General features: G+C 35.9%; 1 protein-coding gene across 3 annotated transcripts in view; it reads left to right on the top strand.

Annotated features, from left to right (window-relative positions):
• Window positions 1-1,179: 1,179 nt before the first annotated feature.
• Window positions 1,180-24,166, top strand: part of U2SURP (U2 snRNP associated SURP domain containing) — a 53,737-nt gene continuing 30,750 nt past the window's right edge. Inside the window, exons 1-13 of one of the 3 annotated variants that reach the window (XM_057738467.1) lie at window positions 1,180-1,251; window positions 9,433-9,477; window positions 11,106-11,237; window positions 13,478-13,576; window positions 15,405-15,519; window positions 16,089-16,222; window positions 18,905-18,972; window positions 19,501-19,595; window positions 19,679-19,714; window positions 19,804-19,886; window positions 20,873-21,038; window positions 21,221-21,432; window positions 22,368-22,411. In XM_057738467.1, coding sequence (XP_057594450.1) covers window positions 1,207-1,251; window positions 9,433-9,477; window positions 11,106-11,237; window positions 13,478-13,576; window positions 15,405-15,519; window positions 16,089-16,222; window positions 18,905-18,972; window positions 19,501-19,595; window positions 19,679-19,714; window positions 19,804-19,886; window positions 20,873-21,038; window positions 21,221-21,432; window positions 22,368-22,411 — 1,274 coding nt within the window. In that variant the 5' untranslated portion in view covers window positions 1,180-1,206. Of the gene's footprint in view, window positions 1,252-9,432; window positions 9,478-11,105; window positions 11,238-13,477; window positions 13,577-15,404; window positions 15,520-16,088; window positions 16,223-18,904; window positions 18,973-19,500; window positions 19,596-19,678; window positions 19,715-19,803; window positions 19,887-20,872; window positions 21,039-21,220; window positions 21,433-22,367; window positions 22,412-24,166 lie in introns of those variants that run through there. The other 2 variants (XM_057738468.1, XM_057738469.1) reach the window with 2 other exon arrangements.

Raw genomic sequence — 24,166 nt, forward strand, 5'->3', positions numbered from 1 at the left:
CCCCAGTGCTCGGAGCTCTCTTCTAAAACTTAAAATCTGACCACATCACAGCCCTACTTAACTCTGTTGAAGGCCGCTCTTCATCTTGAAATAGAATTCTAACTCCCTAAGCACACTGTGGACTTGTGGGTCCCTTGTGGGCTTGCTCCCATTCATGTCTCCAGCCACGTCTATTCCCCAAACCTGGTCTAATAAAAAGTGACTGCTTAATGTGACTGCACAACAGGGCTGTCCTGATTCATGCCACCGGGCCTTTATTTCAACGACTCCCTCTGCCTGGAGTGCCCCTTCTGTTTTCCTTGCCTGGTTTGGCTCAGCAATGACCTTCTCAAGCAAGCTTGCCTTCTTTGACTATAGAACCTCGTAATAACGAACTTAAAAAAAAATGCTAAGTACGGATAAGTTTATGATGCGCCCCGCCATTTATGTGATTAAAAATGAAAACAAGACTAAACTGTAAAATGCAACTCTTAAATGACACACAACTTACATGGATGCTAGATTTAGAATGCCGTGTATTTATAATTTTTCTTTCATTCACCCTCTCTCTGCATGTATGCATTTTGACCGAAATAGTACATACGCGAAAACTCCACTGCCGGAATCTCAGGATGGGTCAAAAGCTCCCCTCCCCTGCTTCCGGGCACCACTCTATTTTAAAGTAACCTGAACAGACTGCAAGTTTGTCTCTCCCAATAGGGTGTGAGTGCCAGAGGTAGCACGAGCACCATCTCTGTCCAGGGAGCACGGGACACCCCCCACGCCCTCCTCCCAGTGGGCTCCAGATTTATTTTCTGAGTTTAAGTAAAAGCTCCTCCCCAGATGACCATGCATTTCTTCTTTAAGAAAGCTTTTCCTCCTCGCCCAGCAAGTGCAACTGGCTCGCACCTATCAAGGGCTGTCGCTAGAAAAAGAGTGAAATATCAGGCGGCCCTGAAAGCGAGAAGAAGATTCTCTAAACTCTCGCGCCCAGGAACACGAACCGCCACGGAGGCAGACGCTCCCAAACACTCAGCGGAGTGGGCGGGCCCGGGAAAAGGACCAACACCGGAAGTCACGTGGCACCGCTCCCCTTGAATTTCCTCAAGTTCGGCAGTCGACTGCTCAGCCTGGCAGGCGCCTCTGGCGGGCAGCGCTGAGATCCGGCCTTTCGGCGCTCGACTCGCCCGTGCTGCTGTCGCCGCCGAAGGAGGGGCGAAGCTCAAGATGGCGGACAAAACGCCAGGCGGCTCTCAGAAGGCCAGTTCAAAGGTAATTTCTTGGAGGACTTCGTAAGTCAGTGGGTCTATCACTGTCGTCTGGGGACTACAAACGCTTCTGGACAGCGGGAGGAGATTGGGGTGGGGGTCCGCGTTCTGGTTGGGACGGTAGGCCGGGGCGCAGACGCACCGGGGTGCGCAGGTTGAGAGGCCTGGTATCTCGCCCTAGTCCCGGCCTGAATTCGGCTCGAGACTGGCGGGCCCAGGGCGGGTGGCGTGAGTATTTCGGCCTGCGCTTAGCACTGGAGTGAAATCAGGGATTTAGATGGAGGTCTCAAGTCGGGAAAACACGCCCCTGTATTTCAGCTTGTTGCGCTGTGAGGCCGCCGGACAGAGGCTGGGAGAGGCGGGAATCGCTTCCCGGTGCTTAAGTGTCTGCCTCTCTTTCCTCTGCTCTTGGGTTTTGGATTTCGCACGCTTCCGGCTTCCCTCAATTTCTCTCACGTTCTCCAGGGAATAAAGTCTAGGGCCATAAGTTGTGAGGGGAGGACCCATAAGTGGAGGGACGCGGGATGGGAAGTGCAGTTCTCTTTTGCGGTGATGCGTCGCCAAGGTTAATGCTACGCTCTACACGTGGTCTTGTCTCATGTAAGAGGAAGTATAAAATGAGCCCTTTGGAGGGTTCATTTTCGAGGACTTGGGGTCTTCCTCATCTTCTGAAAGGAGAACGTCCATAGATTTGGAAGCCACTTAAGACTATTAAATTACTTTTGAGTTTACAGGGAACCGTGTGCGCGTATTGTGAAACCATTGAGCTGGAGAAGTAGTCGAGCGTTAGTTAGGTTGTGATTAGCATCAGGTCCTAAGTTGCCATCTTGGACGGGTCATTTAATCGTTTTTTTGCTTTGAGTTTCTCATCTCCAACACGATATTGAAAGTAATTGGTACTGCCCAAAGTAGTTAAGCTTTTTGATGCTGATGCAAGAAGCTGTGTAATAAAAGATTCTGAGAACTGTTACATCTAAAAGACTGTGTATGGTTGTGAGTGGGTTATTAGGAAGTTACCTTTACGGTAGAGAGGGTTAGTCCTGTGTGTACACTTTGTTCTGGGAAATGTAACCTGTATTATATACTTCTTTCTCAGTTTCTGTTAAATCGTAATCTTTATGCCATTTGGTGAACGATGTTTATAATTAGTTCGTAATTAGTAATGGATTTACCAGAAATACTTTAGTTATGTAAAAGTTATGGTAGAGGGCCAGTCTTGGGTGCTTTATGTCCTGCGTTTTCTCCTTGTTTGTTTCTCCTCTCCCCAGTATTTTTCCCCTTGGTGAGGAGGGGAATAGTTAGGTACATGACTGCCCATTTTCTCAGCGAACTCTTACAAAAACAGCCCTGCTGGGACAGCCATAAAATTCACGCATAAGCTTCACTATTTTTGTTTGTTTTCAAAGTAATATTTTAAGTATCTTCTATTTGAGGCCTTGGATACGTTGAAAACATTTTAATGTATATGTTCAGGCTTTCTCCTCTAATATCTAGTAGTACTTATCATGGTTGTTCCTTGTAAGTAAATTGTTGAATCTCCCAGCAATAAATCTTTTTAGTTTACATTGCTTTAGATTGATGCTATGAAGAGATTTCCTACCGATATCTGTAAAATATCTCAGGACTTGACTTGATTTTCTCCATTAATATGGTGGGTGCATGGTATAATGGAGAGATTATGGGTTTTGATAACAAAAGATATTTGGATTCACATCCTGACTTGGTAATAAATTATATTTGTGATATCAAGGCAAATTGCTTAAACTTTTCAGCCTCAGTGTCATTGTTTATAATATAGACATAATCTCTTTTCTACAGGGCTGTTGTAAGGATTAAATGAGTGAATATAAAGTACATAAAAAAACTTAGTTCCTTTCCTCTCCCCTTTGCTTTTAGAGGAAATAAAAAGTACTTACTTTTCAAAATGTCAGGATAAGTTCTAATCCTGAGATTTAGAATGTAAGTTATCAGTTATCATAATGACTGCTCACATGGCTGCTTTTTATTTCTAACGGAAGTCCAGAATTCATTGGAGAGAGTATAAGATCATTTTGGCTAACACTGCAGTATTTGGAATTTCTAGCCTTTGATCTATGTTTTGATTTCCGTCTCTGGGGAGTGCAGATGAGTGACATATTCTACCATACGGATGGAGTAAACAGATTCTTGTTTCATATTCATTCTTACTCTTTGGTAGTTAAATTCCCATTGATATGGGTAGGGGTGCTTGTTAATCATATTTCTAGATACTGAGAAAAATGTTAATTTAAAAATGTACAAAAGGACGTAACGTACAGCATGGTGACTATAGTTAATAATATTGTATTGCATATTTGAAAGCTGCTAAGAGTATATCTTAAAAGTTCTCATCACAAGAAAAAAAAACTGTAACCATGTTTGGTGACCACTATTAAGTAGAGTTATTGTAGTGATCTTTTTGCAGTGTATACAAATACTGAATCATTATGTTGTATACCTGAAACTAATAGTGTTGTATGTCAGTTATACCTCAATAAAAAGAAATTAAAAAAATAAAATGTGTAATAGCGTTTTTTTTTTTTTTTAATGTGGCACACGGGCTTAGTTGCTCCGCAGCATGTGGGATCTTCCTGGAGCAGGGATCAAACCTATGTCCCCTGCATTGGCAGGCGAATTCTTAACCACTGCGCCACCTAGGAAGCCCTGTAATAGCGTTTTTTGCTATTGACAATGGCAAAATTATTTGATGTGTCTTAATTACAAAATGAAGAGACTAAATTAGAAAACCCCTTTCTGTGTAGTTGTCCCTAATGAAGAGACCCCTTGAGCTTTATTTTCTGTGTAATTTTGCTGTACTTTTTATTTTAAAGCCTGGCAAATGTAGAAATTCAGTAAATGTTTTAGGAATTAAAGATTTCTTATGCATTTATTCCTGTATCACCAGACTAAAATAATGCTTTGGGGGAGAGGGGTGCCATGTTGTAGCTTTGCATTTGGAAAGAGAGGTAAAGCACATATAATTGTTTGCTTAGAAAAATGTTAAACATATTTCCTTAGAATTTAATTTATAAAAATTAATTTATTTTGATTGTAAGAGTTGTTTGCTCAGCACAATGAGGAGATGAAGAGAATGTGGTATTCTCATTCCCTCTTCATCTCCGGTGCTGGTAATCCTGCTAATATAATGGAATTGTGTGCCCTGTAATTCCAGTTTGTGACAGTGCTTGTTTTTTGCCATATTGTCAAAAATTGGATTAGAGAGGTAAGTGAGCAAAGTAGAAAGTACTGCTGGCTTCCTAGGACACCCAGTGCTAAATTAGTGTGGGAACTATTTTAACTGACTGCTGATTAACAGAAGCCTTTCACTTGTGCGAAATATCTATAATGAGGATTCATTCAAGGCTTGTGATCCTAAGGTGTACATTTTTTTTTGGTGGTACCTGAAGATATGTAAGAATTGAATATCAAAAACTCCAAACGGAACACAAACCTTGAAAAATTAGGCTCTGTTGTTTGCTAGTTTTAGTTTAAACTGAATTTATATTATAATATGGTTGTAACCGTAAGATAACCACCTTATCTTGAAATATAAGGTGGTTAGTTTTCTGGGTGGAAGGCTGTGTTTTGGGGCGGAGAGAAAAATTAGGAACTTTTGCTTTCTTGATTGGTGACTTTTAGAAATTTTAGTATTTGTAGCGCTGATGCTTGAATATGACTATTAATATGATTTAAAATTTTTTTTCTTATTGGATTGAATTGTTTGTTTTTTGAAAGTCTAGTTTTTATTTTCTTTTGGTTTTTATTCCTGAAGCTTTGTTTTTCCTGGAAATTATAATAAGTTGACAAAAAGCTACTCATGCCAGTAAGGCAGATGAGAGGAGGGCTTATTTGATATGCAAGTTGAAGACTCTTGTCTCTCTATCCCTTTTTACAAAGAGCATCATTTCTGGAAAACAAAACAAAACAATCCACCCCCCCAACTTCCTACAGAATATTAAATTCAAACTATTAATATTACAAATAATTTGCCTCTTACACTATTAAGTAACTTTAACAGTTTATTGCACATTGGCCACATGCTAGATATTTTGCTGAAATAATTTTTTTTTAAAGCAACATGTACTTGTTAGTAGCACTTGAGGCTATTTGGTACTGTTAGATGTCTCTTCCTTGAGCAGTTAATTTCTTTCACCTGGCTTTTCCTCATTTTAGATTACAGATCATTCAAAATGTACTTTCAACTTTTCATGTACTGGTAGTGCTTTGGGTGTAGTTTTAAGGATAATTTCAGGTTTGTTATTTAATTCTGTTAAATAGTGCTTGTCTCAGTGATTTTATGAAGTTTTTTTGAGAGGTGGACTTTGGTTTGTCTTGGTAAGTGGCATTCAGCTAGGTAGCTGCTACTTGTTGGTGAGTGGACAGCTTAGTATGTTGATAGTGAGTGTGGAGTGCAGTTTTGTTGTGTAGATACTTGTTCCAACTGGTTAAGTCAACAAGTATATTGTGGCTCTGTCACTTGCCAGATTTTGTGTTTGAGGAAGAAAACATTAAATAAGATGATATTCAGTTTTGGGGAGCATGCTGTTTAGTGGAAGAAGAATCAACGCATAATAGTTCAAGGCAGAGATATCAGAAGCATGTAAAAGTTTAAAGGAAGAAATGACAGCTGGTTGAATGGAGGGTGGGGTGGGGAAGGCTTCAGGAATGGAGGAGTTTGAGTCTTTTGAACGATGAGCAGAGTTTTGAAGGGTAGACATAGAGGTACTTGAAGGAGATGGGTGAGGTAAAGAAAATAAATCACTGGTAAATGCACTGATAAGTGGTCTGCTTTAGCCAATGTGTAGGGTATTTGCATAGGGAATAAAAGTTTCTAAGACGGAAAGGTAAGTTTGAGCTAAATTGTGGAGGCTTTAAAAACCTATGGAATAAAATTAGAGAGCTATGAAAAATTCAAGGCAGGAAAGTCCTTCAGGAAAGCTATTCTGAAGACATAGTTTAGGAAGAATTTGGGAGTGAGGAGCATTAGTTTGAAGATTTTTGCGATGCTGCTGATAAATATTAAAGATTGCTTCAAAAAATCTCACCTCAGATACTCTGGGAAGCTTTTCTAACACTTTCTAGCTTTTTCTAAGCTTTTTTTGTCCCCACTCCCATTAAGATCTGCTTGCCCTCTGTGCTCTTGTGGTATAGCCACACTGTTTTGCTTGTCTTTTATTAGCTCCCAAGGGCATAGAGCTATGTCTTATTTTACTTTATGTCTCTAATGCAAGGCAGAGTACCAGTAAGTGGTTGCCCAGTAAACGGGTTGGATAAAGGGAAGATCTGAACCACAATAGTGTCTTTAGTAAAAAGGGTCCCTGGAGAAGAGTTTTATTAGAGGTGGGGTGAACAGAATTTGACTCGGTGGATTATGGGGGATAAGGAAGTAGTCAAGGATGACTCTGGTATAATGCTGCTGGCTAACACTCATTGAGCACTTTTATGTACCAAACATTGTTCTTAGTGTTTCACCTGTCTTTGTCCTTCACAACAATCCTGTAGGGCAGGTGCTATTCAGCTTCGCAGATGAAGGAACTAGGCCCAAGGTTACAAAGCTGGTAAGTGCTGAAAACAGGAAGTCTTATTCCAGAATCTGTGTTCTTAACATTTTACTACTTCGCAGTTTATGACTGATTGAGAGTTACCTTTCAGTGTCAGAAGTAAGAAGGTCAACAGGAGAAGCTAGTTTGGGAGGAAACTATGTTTTATATATGTTGGATTTGAGGAACTTGCAGGCATTCAGGTGGAGATGTCCAGGAAGTTGTTTAAGAACAGATTGGAACCCAGGAGAGGCACTAAGGTTGAAGGTAAGGAATTGGAAGTCATCTCAGTACAATAAAAGTGTTGATATGCTTCCTATGGGAGTGATTGTTAAACTTGTGCAGATGTAAGTTGATGCTTTAGAGGATGTGAGGAGGAAGGAGACATGGGAATGGAGAGCTGACTAGGCAGAGTGGAGATGTTGGAGGAATGTTGCTGTGGGTAGCTTGCTAATTTGAAATCTCAGGTGTATGGGGTTTTTCAGTTGAAGTAAAGTAGGAGCAGCCCGAAAAGAAGTTTTTTGGTATGGTTTAGTTGGCTTCACCTCTATCTCCTCAGCAGCCATCAGAATGATCCTTTTTTTTTTTTTTTTTTAAGTTTTCTTGCTGTCCTTACCCACATCTGTACTATACCTGCTTTCTCTATCTTGAGATAAATTTTTCTTGCATCTGCTTTTTTATTACCTCTAACGTCCCTTATTTTGCCCTTTCATTTCTTGCTTTTGGGTCTTTTCATTTAGATGAGGAATTGTGCTGTGGACTTCAGAAGGTTTTTAAACATCACTAATTTGCTGTTCTTCAGTAAAAACATAAAACCCAAACCCAAGACAAATAATAGAGTGCAGCCGCAGGTTAAGTATAGGGAGAGACTTGGCTTCAAAAGTAGCATTACATTTGTTGTTTACCAGGACCATTAGCTGTAAAAGTTGGTTATTCCTCTAAAATTTTTATTCATTACTATTTGCATCTCTTAAACTGTTCTCAAGCCTAAAAAAATTTCATTCTGAATGCTCTGTAGCTATAGCTGCATATCAGTGGAAAATGTTTGGTTTGCAGTGAATATGACTGGTGCCATCTTAGGTTAATTGAAATCAGCTGATACATCATCCTAAGCCATGGTGTTATTTTTAAATCCTAGAAATGATGATTTGGATGTGGTGGCATAGATTAAAGAAAGAAAGGCTAGCACTTACTTAGCTGCTCTTTCATGCTTATTCTTCTGGGTGAACTTCAGAATTATTTTTGGCAATCCCCTTTGTCCTCTTGCAGAGACTTCCCTTTAGGATTTTGTGCTGTGGAATGAAATTGCATTAAATACGTAAATAAATTTAGGTATAGCTGACTGTCTTAATGAGTTTTCCCATCTAGGAATGTGATGAATCTTTTCAAAAGGTGATTTGAATAACAGCCCTTCTGTGAAATTTGTATTTTCTTCACACAAGTTGTACATATTTCTTTGGTTCGTTTCTAGGTGTTTTATTTTTATTTTTATTTTTTTTTACTATTATGATTAGGGTGTTATTTTTGTTACCTAGCAGGTTAACACTGGTATATAGAAGGCAATTGAATTTTTTTTCTCCTCAATTCACTCAGTCTCTTGACTGAACTTTTTTTTTCTTTTTTAAGAGGAGTTATTCTCTTGGATTTTTTAAGTGACTGAAAATGGGCACATTTCAAACAGTAATTCAGAGTGTGTTTCACAGGGTTAAATTTAAATATAAAAAAATTTCTTCCATGCTATCTTGCCTTTTAGGAAAGGTTAGCAGGGAGAAGAAAGTGAATAGGAGGGACACAATAGAAGTTGGGGTCAGAAAAAGATGGGAAGAAAGAATGGAAATGGGAGGTAGCTCAGTGCTTGGTTGTCTTGGGCTGATTTTGCCTAGGGTCCAGTACAATGGAGTTCAGAGGAATAAATGGATTCAGTATGAAAATCTGATCAGGATTATGTTTCAGCAGGATAAGTAAAGCAGTACTGTGTACACCCATAGAGATATTATTTGCTTTTTTCTACATCATGCAAAATATCAGTTTTCTCTTAGAAATGAATATATCATCTTGTGCATTATATTTGAACTCTAGAACTGAGAGCTAGGATCAGATGAGATACTTGTGATCTCAAGCTTCTTGATTTCACTTTTAATACTTAAATATATGTAAAATAAGTAAAATTTCACTACCTAATACCTTGAAAAATAAAAACAACTCAGTGACAGAGTTAAATTCTGGGCCTTCAAGTAAAAATTACGGAAAGACACCACATGTTATTTAGTTGATAGTGTTATAGCTTGGCTTCTTCATCCTTACCTGCATAGTGAAAAATAAATTATTATATGTCATATATAATCTGAAATGTAGATCAATTTTTTAAAAAATGAGATGAAATTTTAACAGTTGACTTTATTGGAAAGTGCCATTATTTGAAGACTGAACTTGGGTGGCACATGTAGTTTGGATCACAATTTTTTTTTTTGTAAGTCAGAGATTACCTTTGTTTGGTTTTATTAGCTGAGAAGAAATTGCTACAAGTTTGGAAAGATTAAGTCTGTATAACATGAGAAATACTTGTTTGGTTAGCATAATACATTTTCTGATTATTTAAATGTTGGCTTTTATTTTAATACTTGCAGACCAGATCATCAGATGTTCATTCATCTGGATCTTCAGATGCACACGTGAGTATAAAAGGCAGTCGTGTCTTTTTTCCCTAAAGTTTAATTTCTTATTTCTGTATCCCTACTATCCCTTAGATTTTACTTGATAAACATGATTGCATTGTTTGTGCCTATTTTCTTTAACCTTTTCTGCTAGGTGTTTTGTGTTCTTTTTTTGTATTCTAGTATTCACATAAGTTGCCCCTCAAACCATGTTAGAAACCAAGTATGTATGTTTCCTTTGTTTATTGTGCTTGTAAAATTTTGTACATACATAAGTGTGTGTGCTTATACATTTTTTAAAACAAGTTTTGTGTTATACACAGTTCTTTTTCACGCTGCACTGTACACCTATTGGAAATCCCTGCAAGTCAACAGATACAGCTCTAGTCTTTCTAATGGCATCTTAATGTTCCATGGGGGAGGTACAATTATTTATTAAGCTATTTCTCTGTTGATGGGCATAGACATTTTGTTTAAAGCTTTTTGACATTTTGAATAATATTGCAATAAACGTTCCTTTGCTTGTGTTGTTATAGCAGCGCTAAAAGTTTGGTCTTCAGACCCCTGGGGTCGCTGAGAATTTTTCAGGTCTGAATTTAGAACTATTTTGTAATAATACTGACATCATTTGCCTTCACTGTGTTGACATTTGCACTAATGGTGCAAAAGCAATTAATGGGTAAACTGTTGGCACCTTAGCACGAATCAAGGCCATGTCACCAAAATGTGCTAGTAGTCATTGTATTCTTCCCCACCAGGCACAGTAAAAAAAATATGCTAGTTTCACTTAAGAATGTTCTTGATGAAGCAGTAAAAACTATTAATATTAAATCTTGTCTTTGGGTATGGGTCTTTTTAATGTTCTGAGTGATGAAATGGGAGGCACATGTAAGGCACTTCTGCTTGCCAAAGTGGTGTTTTCTTGAGGAAAAGTACTTGTGGGATTAAGTGGTAAAATAAAACTGACTCCTTTTTTCATGGAATACCTTTTTGTTTTTGGCTGTGTTGGGTCTTCATTGTTGTGTGTGGGCTTTCTCTAGTTGTGGCAAGCAGGGGCTACTCTTCGTTGTGGTGCATGGGCTTATTGCAGTAGCTTCTCTTGTTGTGGAGCACGGGGTCTATGTGAGAGTGCTTTGGTGTTTGCAGCACGTGGGCTCAGTAGTTGTGGCCGCATGGGCTTTCTTGCTCCACAGCATGTGGGATCTTCTTGGATCAGGGATCAAACCTGTGTCCCCTGCATGGGTTGGCAGATTCTTAACCACTGCACCACCAGGGAGGTCCCTGGAATACCGTTTTTCCTTAAAGGTGCAACTGACAGATTATAGTTAATCAGACTTGGGTGTTCTGGCACTCAGCAGTTATTTTCTTGAAAATGAGGGAAACTAACCCTTTTCAAGGAAAACAACTATTTGTTAGTGATATAAAATTTGAGCTTTCAAGTGCAAGTTAGAATTACTGAAAATTTTCTATACTTAAGAACTTCTCTGATGAAATCAGTAGTGGTATTAAGGGATGGGATTAAGAGATTATTAGTGATGCATTTTGATAGTACATAATGAAGTTTGTCAGTAATAGAAAATTTGGGTTGTTTCTAGTTTCAGTACTATGTATATGATTTTTAAAAACTTGTTTTCCTTTTGTTGAAGATGGATGCATCTGGACCCTCAGATAGTGATATGCCAAGTCGGACACGACCTAAGAGCCCAAGGAAACATAATTATAGGAATGAGAGTGCCCGTGAAAACGTTTGTGATTCTCCTCATCAGAATCTCTCAAGAGTAAGTATTGGTAAAGATAAGAAAAGATAGTTTGTGATTTTGATCTGTGCTTGATTGAATTTGGTAGTTGAATGTCCTGGTTTTGTATTTGTTGTTTCATCTTATACTATTTGAAAACAGTATTCATTATTCTATTTGGATTAACAATAAATTCAGACTCATCTAAGGAAATATTTTTTAGCTCATATGTAAGATATGTTTCATTTAAAATTTTTAATTTTATTTTAAAAAACCAAGGAGTGTTTTGGATGTAAAATGGTTAATAGATTTATTGTTCTCCCCTTATGCCAAACCTTTACTGAACCAAGTGCCAGAGGCCAGTCACTGGAAATACACAGATGCTTAAAACACACTTCTTGTTCTCAGAGAGCTCATATGTAGTCTTGGCCTGGGAAGCACACAGAAGAAGATGCATTCACTCTGGTCAGTGCAGTGCCCAGGGTGACCCTGGCACCCAGAGAAGGAGTGTCTTTACTGCGTGTATCTACAAAGTAGTCTCGTGCTCTTTTAGTTTTTTTTTAAATTTCAAATAGTGTTTTCTTGTCATGGTTAAATTTGGAAACTATAGTAAAGAGAACAGTCATTACCAGCCAGTATTGATATTAATAACACTTTATTTTTCTTGTTTAATATTTGTAAGCATAAATGTATTTTTACTTTGCTGAGGTCCATTTTACAGGAACACATTTTAAAAGACTTCAGATCTAATTCTTTTTTCTTGCTTTTTTTTGTTTTTTTTTGTTTTTTTGGCTGCTTTGGGTCTTTGTTACTGCACGTGGGCTTTCCCTAGCTTTGGCGAGTGGGAGCTACTTTTTGTTGTGGTGCTTGAGCTTCTCATTGCGGTGGCTTCTCTTGTTGTGGAGCACGGGCCCTACAGGTGCGGGCTTCAGTAGTTATGGTGTGCAGGCTCAGCAGTTGTGACACATGGACTTAGTTGCTCTGCAGCATGTGGGATCTTCCTGGACCAGGGCTTGAACCCGTGTGCCCTGCATTGGCAGGTGGATTCTTAACCATTGCGCCACCAGGGAAGTCCAGGTCTAATTTTTTAATTTTAGGAAAAATTCTATAAACAAACTTTTTAATGGATGATTATATTTTTTGAGTAAATATTCCATAATTTCCTTAACCATTTCTCTCATAGGTGTCTAAGTTTAGCTCTTAGAATGTAAGTAAAATTTAGGACAGGAATTGTTTTGTAAAATTATATTTTTCATTGAATTTATATGTAATTTTACCATTTGTTTAAACTTCAGAAGTTGAAACCAAAGGTGCTGAATGATAGCAAAACATTTTCCTTTCTATTTTGGGAAAAAATTTATTTTGAATCTGTTCATGAAACCCAATATTGACTTTTGAGTTCTGAACTGCTTTATTTTTTCAACGGGATTTTAATGTAACCTTGAAGTAGTTTGCAGCAATATTACTTTTCCATTCTGTATCTTGCCAAGGGCAAGCCTGTTTAATAACCAGGAGAGTGATAGTTTAATTTTGTAATTGGTTAACTTCTCATTTTGGTTGGTGAGAGAGAAACCTTCAGATTTCAATTGCAGGTTAATATTTTGTCTGTATTTAATAAACATTTCTCTCTCTTAAAAGTTTATGAATCAAAATTAACAGTCAAATGAATAACTGATTGAACAATTAGAAGTCTACAATTTATTCAGACTGTATTTAGAAAGAAATTGCTTCTAAAGTTACATAAATGAATTCTTTATTAAAATACTATTTTCTCACATTCAAAATTAATTGATGACTGTTTACTTGTCTGAAACCTAGAACGTGGTATGTGGTATTTTCCCAGTAGTGAAAATGAAATTATTGTGTTCATAAACATCAGTTTTGTTGATGAAGGATGAAGTAATTTACTGAATTATAAAAGGAAGTGATGCGATTTTTGAATTTGAATTGGGGGTTCTAGATGGTAATGATTCCTGCTATTGAACCATGGAAATATATGCCTCTTTTTTGCTATTTGAGTGTATGTTTTCTATCACTGCTTCTTTTGCCCAGAAACAGCTATACTTTCCCTCCTCAAGCGCTTTTATTCATGCTGCCAACAAGTAGCTTGAATGAGTTCTAAGCCTCGGTCTCTCTGTGTTTTATTTTTACTTTATGTATTTATTTTAAAATGGCTTTTGTATGTTATTAACCATAGGGTTAATAACATAATAACAAGTTAATTGAGAGTTATAGATAGCATTGAGGACGTGTATGTAAAGGTATGCTTTTTCTTTTCACAGCCTCTTCTAGAAAACAAACTTAAAGCATTCAGTATTGGAAAAATGAGTACAGCTAAGCGAACTTTAAGTAAGAAGGAGCAAGAAGAATTAAAGAAGAAGGTAACGCTTAAAATGCAGTTTTAGTTATCTTTATGAATAAATGTGTCTAAGTAGGCATTAAGTGTATGGACAGTAGAGAAATGTTTTTCAAGTATTCTTCACCTCCAGGGTATTCTCAGCTCTCACCCTAAGTTAAGTCTGTAACACAGGGTATATTCAGAGAAGTCTAGCTTCATCCCTGTCTCCTCCACCATTTCCTTTCTTCTATGTAACAATTTTGATTATTTTTTGGTCTGTTCTTTTTGTATAAACAAGTGTATATAAATATATGTTGTGCCTGCTCTTTCTTAGATGAACAGTTGCTTGCTATATAAACCTTGCTTTTTTCACTTAACATATCTTAGAGATTACTGCAGGTATTTTGAAATATTGCTTGTTTTTTTTGTAGCTGTATAGATATGCAATAGTTTATTTGCTAAAATCCTGCATTCACTACAGTACTTGTTGAGGGCATTTGTGTTTTGGTCTTTTGCCATTTCCAGTAGTGTAGTTAGGGATAGTGTTATGCATATGGGTTTATTCCTAGTGTATCTTTAGGATATAATCCTATAAGTGAGATTACTGGGTTGAATGGTAAATGCGTAACTATAGTTCTGCTAGATAGTGTTAAATTGGTTTCTTTATGGGCAGGTCCGTTTTGAATCCCTATAAGCAATGTTTCAGAGGTTGCTTCCCCATAGCCTTGCCAATGGGATATTTTTGAAGGAGTTTAGCAAATCTGCTAGGTGAAAAATGGTATCTCAGTGTAGTTTTAAATTTGCATTTCTCTTGTAAGTAAGGTTGAACAGCTTTTCTTGTGTTTATTTTTGTGAACTGTCTGCTCATATCTAAACCAATATTTCTGTAAGTCAGTAGGATGTCTGTTTTTAGAAACTCCTGTATTAAGTATTAACATTTGTCTGTGACACAGGGTACAGTGTTTTTTCTCAGTTTGCCGATTGCCTTTTTATTTTGCTTCTGGTGTTGTTTTTTCCATGCAGAAACTGTTTTTTGTTATATGGTCACTTTTATTATCAGTCTTATGATTTCTGGTTTTTCAGTTTAATTTTTTTACTCCAAGCTTATAAAGGAATTTCCTCATATTTTGCCTAATACTTACATTTTTGAAAAATTATATCTGATTCATTTGTAGTTTTTTCTGGTATGTGATATCAAGAGTTGGTTCATTTTTATCTCTTTTCCAAATAGCTGTCAAGTTATCCCAACATCATTCATTGAAAAGCCCATCTCTTCTCCACTGATTTGAGATGCCCCTTTTATTGAATACTAAATTTCCATGTGCTGTTGGGTTTATTTCTATATTTTCTATTCTGTTGTATTGGCCTTACTATTCATACATGTTTTGGGGACATTTAGAATAGTTACAGTTGTCAAGGTTCCTCTGAGGTTTTTTCTTTAATGCCAACTGTTTGGAGATATTGCTTCTTCAAACTTCTAATACTCATATGGTTTGTGAAGGAAATGTTTATATTCACTGAGTTAGATTGTTGTGCCTTAGAAATGTCATAAACATTAATAGAATAATACATTTTGTATAGTCATTTGTCATACAGTTGGACCCTTGAATTGTCTCTAAACAAATTTACTTAGTGGGTCCTTTTCTTGTTCCACAAATTACTGGTAGAGGAGCAAAGCCCCTCTTAATTGCAATGTTAATTAGTATCATAAATATTTACTAAGGATTAGATATTACTGCCTATTAGGACTGCTTAATAACCTGCTTTCCCCATTGGAGGGAGAGGTTTTGCTTACATTATTCCTTGATACGTTTCACCCAATGTACAATAATTTTATATCAAGTAATTTTAATATTTTCATGTGTATTTAGGAGGATGAAAAGGCAGCTGCTGAGATTTATGAGGAATTTCTTGCTGCCTTTGAAGGAAGTGATGGTAATAAAGTGAAAACATTTGTGCGCGGAGGTGTTGTTAATGCAGCTAAAGGTTAGTGTAAACATTATAATCCTTGAGCAAACCTAAAAAGTCTTGGTTGAATGACTGCAAGTAATTATGAAAGAAGTTTGGTTGCCTTTGGATTTCATGTTTGCTTTCTATCACCACCCTCTAGTGGTGATACTGATTGGTAAAATAAATGGCCAAATGTGGATTAATGAAAAATTGGAGCCTGGTAAGTTTAAAAAATATTTAGTACCTTTCAAGTTTCAAGATGGCAGAGAACTTTGCAAACATTTTAATGTATTTTATAGTTTTACTATGTATTTCTAGGAGTGGAGTTGCTGGTCATATAGTAACTTTGTTTAACCTTTTGAGAAACTGCCATACTGTTTTCCAAAGTAGCTATACCATTTTACAGTTTTTAAAGTTTTACTATAAAATGATTAAATTAGTGTTTTTGAGAGTAAGGTGGTAATATTTGAATTTAATTTCATATTTTGTCACTAGTGATATATCTTAATACTAGAAGCATTTTACTGTTTTATTTTTAATAAAAATAGTAAAGAAAATCCACATAATGTGAAATTAGTGTTGAAACTTAGTATTTTAAATTTCAGAAGAACATGAAACAGATGAAAAAAGGGGTAAAATCTATAAGCCATCTTCGAGATTTGCAGATCAAAAAAATCCTCCAAATCAGTCATCCAGTGAAAGACCACCATCTCTTCTTGTGATAGAAACCAAAAAACCTGTAAGTCATACTTAAATAAGTGACCATTTATGTTCAGAGATGACACTGCCAATAATTTTCTGTACTTCCACTGTAAGCAGGACTTTGGTTTCTTGTTTTTAATTATGTTGGGAGTAGATGTTGAGTTTTGATGCTTAATCTTCCTAGATGAGAGATAAGAAATAAATTAGGACACATATGATACTCTTTTTATGTTCATTGAGCAGTGAACATTTGATGTTACTCATAGCATATTGCAAGTTAAAAGTTAACCATATTTTAGGCATAATAGGATTGCCTTTTTAAGCAGTGCTGAACTTGGGTATTTAAGTATATCAACATGTATAGTATTAGTTACTTTGGAAGACTGTGTACTCCAACAACGTGTCTGTTGCCTGGAACATTTTTGAAGTTTATTTGGAATTACTATCTGAACTAGTGACACTTTCCTTTAAATATTCTCAGTGTTAGAAAAATCTTCATTCTTTGAGAGTGGGATTTTTCATGGGGGATGGTAGGTAGATGTGGGTCTTGTAATTTGGAGCCAAGTTTGAGGAAATGTGTTTATACTGAGTAGTGAGACTGATTTTTCTTGTATGACTTTTAAAATATCTCTGAAAGCAATTAAGAAACAGCTTTATTGAGATTAATTCACATACCATAAAATTGGCCCTTTAAAAGTATACAGTTCTTTTTTAAAGTATGTTGACAGTTGTGCAACAGTCACTAATCTCTAATATTCAAAATATCACTAATTTCAAAATATTTTCACTATCCCAGAAGGAAACCTTATACTTAATTTTAGTCATCCCCAACCTCTGGCAACCATTAATCTACTTTTTGTCTCTTTGGATTTGCTTGTTCTGGACATTTCATGCAGATGGAATCATGCAGCATGTGGCCTTTTGTGTCTGGCTTCTTAGCATAATGTTTCAAAGTTCATTTACATTGTGGCATATATATCAGTACTTTATTCCTTTTAATGGTTGAATAATATTCCATTTTATGGATATACCATGTATTGTTTATCCATCTCTTGATGGACATTTGGGTTGTTTCCACTTTTTGGCTGTTAGGAGTAATGCTTCTGAAAATATTCATGTATAGGCTTTTGTGTGGACATATACTTTTTAATTCTCTTATGTATTCCTAAGAGTGGAATTGCTGGTCATGTCATTATTTGTTTAACCTTTTGAGAAACTGCCATACTGTTTTCCAGGGTAGCTGTATCATTTTACAGCCCCATCAACAGTGTAGTGGGGTTCTGATTTTTCTTCATCTTGATCACTACTTGCTAAAATCATTTATTTTAAAAATTTATTTTAGTCGTCTTAGTGGGTGTGAAGTTGTACCTAATTTATGGTTTTGATTTGCACTTGCCTAGTGATGTTGAACATCTTTTTGTTTATCGTCCATTTGTATTCTTCTGTAGAGAAATGTTTCTTCAGATCCTTGATGCATTTTTTAATTGAGTTATTTGTCTTTCTGTTGTTGAGTTGTAAGAATACAGCTTCTGGAGTGAAGTCTTTTATCAACTATGTTGTTTTCTCCCATTCTGTGTGTTGTCTTTGCCCTTTTTTTTGATAGTATCCTTTGAAAAACAAAACTTAATTTTGATCAAGGTTAGTTTATCAGTTGCTTTTTCTGTTCTTTCTCATGGTGTTGTATCTAAGAAACTGCTGCCTAATTCAGACACATGACGATTCACTCCTACATTTTTAGCTCTTTTATTTAGGTCTGTGAACCATTTCAGTTAATTTTTGTATATGGTGTGAGGTAGAGGTCCAACTTCATTCTTTTTTATGGGTGGATATTCAATTTCCCTACCTCCATTTGTTAAAAAAGACTGTTCTTCCCCATTGAATTATTTTGGCACTTTTTAAACAAATTATTTTTATTTTTGGCTGTGTTGGGTCTTCGTTGGTATGCGCAGGTGGCAAGCGGGGGCTACTCTTGTGATGCGCAGGTTTCTTAGTGTAGTGGTTTCTCTTGTTGTGAAGCATGAGCTCTAAGTGCATGAACTTCAGTAATTGTGGCACCTGGGCTCAATAGTTGTGGTTCACAGGCTCTAGAACGCAGGCTCAGTAGTTGTGGTCCATGGGCTTAGGTGCTCCGAGGCATGTGGAATCTTCCCAGACCAGGGATCAAACCCGTGTTCCCTGCATTGGCAGAAAGATTCTTAACCACTGCGCCACATGTAAAGTCCTTGACACTTTTAAAAGTGAGATTCCAAAAGCATTTTTGGCGGCAGTTTTAAGAGAGGAATTCCAGTGGTGTTACTGTTTGTTTCAGTAATTCATATCCTCCTAAGGTGATTGTTTTGGAGAGTGTGTATTTTTGGTAGTTGTTCATGGCAGTTACTTATATGGCAGTTCAGTTACTTTATGTTTTATTAATTTTCCCTCCAGTACCCCTCCAACAGTATTCTGGCCCAAGTATTGTAGGCTTTTGGGTGGGGTGGTGGGGGGAAGTTGGTGGCTCCTTTAAGACTGCTGCTTGTTGTTTTAATAATTTAATTGTTAAATTCTCAGTTTTAGAAAACAGGAAGGAAAGGTCAGTGGTAACAGAAGCATTTTTTCTTTTTAATTTAAATAATTAGATTATAATTGGCACTAAAATAAGTTTAAAGTGATCTGATTATCAAACCATTAGTTTTGTTTAACCTTGTTTTGTTTGAAGTATAACCTATCATATCCTTCATAGCCACTGAAGAAAGGGGAGAAAGAAAAGAAAAAAAGCAATTTGGAACTCTTCAAAGAAGAATTGAAACAGTAAGTTTTATAGTGTTGAGAATGGCTCTCATAGGTATTTTGAGCTGATACTTATAGATGCAGGTATGAAGAATGTAGTCTACCAGTTCGTTTTTACTAACTGGCTTACCATGAGGCTGTTTTAGATATCTTTTGGGGTATGTTTGAAAATGAATTAGCATTTTGTCCAGCATCTAGGTTGCTTGCATTACGTGGATGCAATTGAATTGATTTCACTAATGTCCGGAGTCCTGTTTGCAGTGGAAACAGTATATACTCACTGAGATAGGGGTGAGGAGTGGTCGACTTTTAGCCAAGAAAGAACAAATTAAGTGGTTTTAATGTTGAATTTCCTTCTCACCTTAGAAGTGGGCCTTGTATTCCATTGCTTATATGATACATCAGAAGTGTGCTCATGAGCTGTAGCGGAGGGCCTCTCTAATCTTGGTTGTCAGTGCTGGCATGACAGACAGAGATTTCAAGTTCTGTTATTAATTGTGAACGAACAAATGTTGGCTCATTATTAGTGATTATATGTATTTTCAACAGAATTCAAGAAGAGCGTGATGAGAGACATAAAACAAAAGGCAGGTTAAGTCGATTTGAGCCACCTCAGTCAGATTCTGATGGTCAGCGTCGTTCCAGTAAGTGACATTTATTTTAATGTTTGTATTTGTGATGAACTGTTCTAAAAGCTAAGAATTGTTTTCTTTTCCCCCTGTTAAAGTGGATGCGCCTTCAAGAAGAAATAGATCATCTGGTGGTAATACAGTTTTTTGCTTTTTTAATTCATAGAAATTATCCAAACTTTGTATTTTTGTAGGTTATAATTTTTTTTTCTCTTTGTCCTAGTTCTTGATGATTATGCACCTGGCTCACATGATGTAGGAGATCCAAGCACTACTAATTTATACCTTGGAAACATTAATCCACAGGTAATATTAGAAAAGTAAGGTGAATGTTGGCTCATATACTGCATACTTTTGTAGGAAACCTGCTTTGTCAGTTAATTAAAAAAAAAAATGAAGTCAAGAATCTGAAGTAAGCAAATTTGATAGAAGTAGCTAAGTCTCTGAAATTATCTTGTGGGATTTAGCCTTGTGAAATTTGGGCCGAATTTTCTTGTTACAGTTCTTAAGGGCTTGTCTCCTCTTTCTATAACTGGACTGTACTCTGATTTTGAAATGTTTTACTTGGTGTTGATTTTATTTATCAAATCAGGATATGACCAGTGGTGGACAGTATTCTTTTGAGACTGTCCCCTTCTGATGCATAGCCTGCTTCCTTATGGATTTCTTTTTCTTTTTTTCATCTTCATAATAGCAAACTAATATTTCTGCTTTCTCTTATATTTTCTTTCCCCTGCTTCATTCTTAGTTGTTATGGGAAATGTGGTTGTTCTGCATAGTATGGTCTTTTAAAATATATATATTTCTTGAACCTCATTGCATATTTACCATTTTCTGTTTTCTGTGTTCTTAATAACACTGGTAGCTGGGTGCTGGAAAAAGAAAAAGTGACCAGATCCTTTATTTCATTCACTGCCAACAAAATGTGATAATCATTGCTGTCTGAAAAATGTTGCTAAATGCTGAACAAACCATTGCTGTAGAACAGCTTATTTTAGATGCAGGATCTCAGAAGGAGGAAGAGTGAAGCTCAAGGTCTGCTTTTGATTTCTCTAGCCACCCAGCCTCTTTACCTGGACACTTATGTAAAACAATGTTTCTGGTATGAAAATATTTGTGAATGCCCCACGGAGGCAGGATTTTACCCTTGTAGAGGTCCCAGTACTTGAATGGAAAGCTGTAGTATTAATAGGTCTCTTCTCATTTTGCAAAAACTATTTTGCTTTCTGCTGCATAGAATTCTTTTTTTCTTTCCTCTTTGCATATCATAAATATCTTATGCCTTTTAATAGATGAATGAAGAAATGTTGTGTCAAGAATTTGGAAGATTTGGACCTTTAGCCAGCGTGAAAATTATGTGGCCTAGAACTGATGAAGAAAGGGCAAGAGAGAGAAATTGTGGCTTTGTGGCCTTTATGAATAGAAGGGATGCTGAAAGAGCTTTAAAAAATTTAAATGGTAAGGAAATCCATTTGTAGAATTCAGGCATTGTTTTGGTTTTGAGAAGTATTTATAAAAACTCTGTGGGAAAAAAATGAACCAGAAATGTAAGGGTTAAACTTGAAAATTAATTCAAATCACAAGAGATCTTTTATTTTTTTTGAGAGTTACCAAGGTGACTTTTCTTTTCTTTCTTTTAGGAAAGATGATTATGTCTTTTGAAATGAAGTTAGGTTGGGGTAAAGCTGTGCCTATTCCTCCACATCCCATATACATTCCTCCTTCCATGATGGAACATACTCTTCCCCCACCTCCATCAGGACTGCCTTTTAATGCGCAGCCCAGAGAGCGGTTAAAAAACCCCAATGCTCCCATGTTACCACCACCTAAAAACAAGGAGGATTTTGAGAAGGTAATTTAAAAAATGTACATAGGGCTGCATCTAATTTGTAAATACTAAATCTGTGGTAGTATTTCTTTTCAACAATTTTATAGAAAATGTGTGTGTAATTCTGTTTGGCAACTCTTAAAGAAAAAGAAATAACTTAGATGTGTTCCCTGCCTTAGCCCATGGAAACCCTGTATTGGGATACTAGGTCATATTTTTATTTGTGGCTACCATTCCTTTTTTGACCACTTATTTAAGTTTTTTTCTTTCCTTTGTTCACTGTTGAATCCAGGTTTGCTTACCTGTAGTATCTAAATTTACTTTGTTTTGAGAAAGTGATACTTTGTATTTGGTTAAGTGCTTTTTCAATTAGAAAGTCTCCTAAATTGTTTGGATGGCAGCTAGCTAATAACTTAGTTCTCAAGATCTGAGGTATTAGAATATTTGAGAGCATATATGGTTTTTAAAAAGTTAACTACTCTAGTAAAAGCAAAGGGTGAGTATTTTCTTTTTATTAAACATAAAAACCAACTTAATTTCAAGTTATAAGAATTTGTTGGTTCTCTTATGAATTGATTACACTTAAAATGACAGGGCTGGTTTTAAAGGCTTGGGAACAAAGTAGCAAACTGTATGGTCAGAGGCAAACAGTTAATTATTTCACAAATTAAAATCTTTATCTGATAATTCTCAGTGTAGTACCTATTTCAGTGCATTGATGTGCATTCTGGCAGGAATGTTCTGATTCTTTGCATTTGGTGAACGTTTATTGTTCACTGAACACATCCATTTGCATTTATGTAATTGCTTAGTGTATAATTACTTCAAATGCAGTGATTGCCTGCAAAACTTGTGATTAGATGTGTAGTATTTTCAATGCATATGTATATTTTTGCTTGTTACTTGTTAACAATACTCACATATTCTATGTTTATTATCTGATGTGACTTCATATACAGACTCTGTCGCAAGCCATAGTCAAAGTGGTTATCCCAACAGAAAGGTACATGTTTTTCTTTATTATTACTGATCTAAATATAGACAATATCCCCTTCTGAATTAAAAAAAAATGGTGTTGAGGAAAAGGTAATATCTTGACTGAGCAATGGTTTCTTCCCAGTACTTTTTGGGGTGATATGTGAAAAACTTTGCAATTTTATGTCATTATCTTTTTTGTTTTTATTGTTACCAATGTAGGGAATTTTGCAGCTTTAGTAGTTAGAATGTGTTTAATAGATTTAATCTGGAGTTGTTAGTCTAATGTTAGACTATTGTGATGGAAAAAGAGGTGTTTTAAATGTATCTTAAATTTTAGATAATACATTTTGACCCAGTCTGTTATTTTTTCTTGGTTTCTGAATTGTCTGTTTAACATGCAACCTTAGTTTGAGTTTTCCTTACTGAAAGCATAGCTTTATTGTTTTTTCTAAACGATTTTAAGAAGGAATTTCTATTATTTTCATGAATACTGAACATGTCTAGAAACTTTTTTTCATGTCAACAAAGGTGTTTGGAATTCTTTTATTTTCCTTTCTTCCTTTTTTTCTTTTTCAACATAATGTTAAAGCAGAAAAATTCATGCTCTAGGTATGCTCTTGCTCAGTCAAGCTAAGCCTTTTCCCAAACACAGAAACACAACACTGGTTGAATAATAAATGAACACAAAAGAATACCAAATTCTCTTTGACATTGGCCTTGGTGAGCAACACCAGCTGAACTGTCTGCGGCAGCGGGGGACCAGGAAAACATCATGGGATGGATTGGGAAAGTATACAGTTTTTGACCAGACATTGGTACGATCAACTCCAATAAATGTGGTTTTATTATAACTGAGAGACAATTTTTGTTTTTTTGTTGTTGTTGCCCAGAATAAGATAATTACCATTTTAAAATAAAATAATGCACTTTAAACTATATCATCTTTTTGTACTACACTGTTTCATTCTAATAGAAAAGTCACCCTTTTAAAAGTAAGAAGCACATAATCCTTAAGGAAAAAAGAGTGATTACAATTCTTTAAGAGTCTTGAATTTAAGTTAGCAACAACTAATTGTCAGATTTTGATTTTAAATAATCTTGAAGAATTTATACCTTCTTTTAAACTTTAAATTTTCCAAAAATAGATTTATCAGTTACAAGCCTGTTTAAAACTATAGTGGGTTTTTTTTCCACTGGTAAAGCACTCACAGGAAAGTATATTTGCAGCACTCAAAAAGCATATATCCAGTATCAGCTTTACATGTGGCTCAGCTTATAAACAAAATTTTGAGTATGCATTTTGCTGTGAAGTCTTGACTCACCATTACAGTGAATCCTTTGTTTTAAACTTGCTAAACCATTTTTCATCTATCTTTAATATGCAAGTCAAGTTGCTTTTGACTTAATTCATACAACTTTCTGGATGTGTAGTATTTGTCCACCTAGTCATTGATTTTATATAATACAGAAAATTTCCCTTCACTTTAATTTGACACATAACCAGTGGGAGTTTTGGGACTGAATCAGTACTTTACATTATCTCCCTTCCTTTAAAACAATGTCATTAACCATATGGATGCTGAGAATACATTCTCATTTGGATATCAAGAACTGCATATTTGCAGAGTGATTAATAACGTGAAAGAAGTTTTAGATTTAAAATTAAGTGATGCTTTTGGGTTTTTTAACAATTTGAGGTTGGATTAATAATTTTAATATATAGTTTCCCCTTTGTTAAAGATTTATTAAACCTTCATATAATTTTTTTGACCTCTTTTAG

Source organism: Hippopotamus amphibius, chromosome 6 (assembly GCF_030028045.1).
Source record: "Hippopotamus amphibius kiboko isolate mHipAmp2 chromosome 6, mHipAmp2.hap2, whole genome shotgun sequence".
Lineage (NCBI taxonomy): Eukaryota > Metazoa > Chordata > Mammalia > Artiodactyla > Hippopotamidae > Hippopotamus > Hippopotamus amphibius.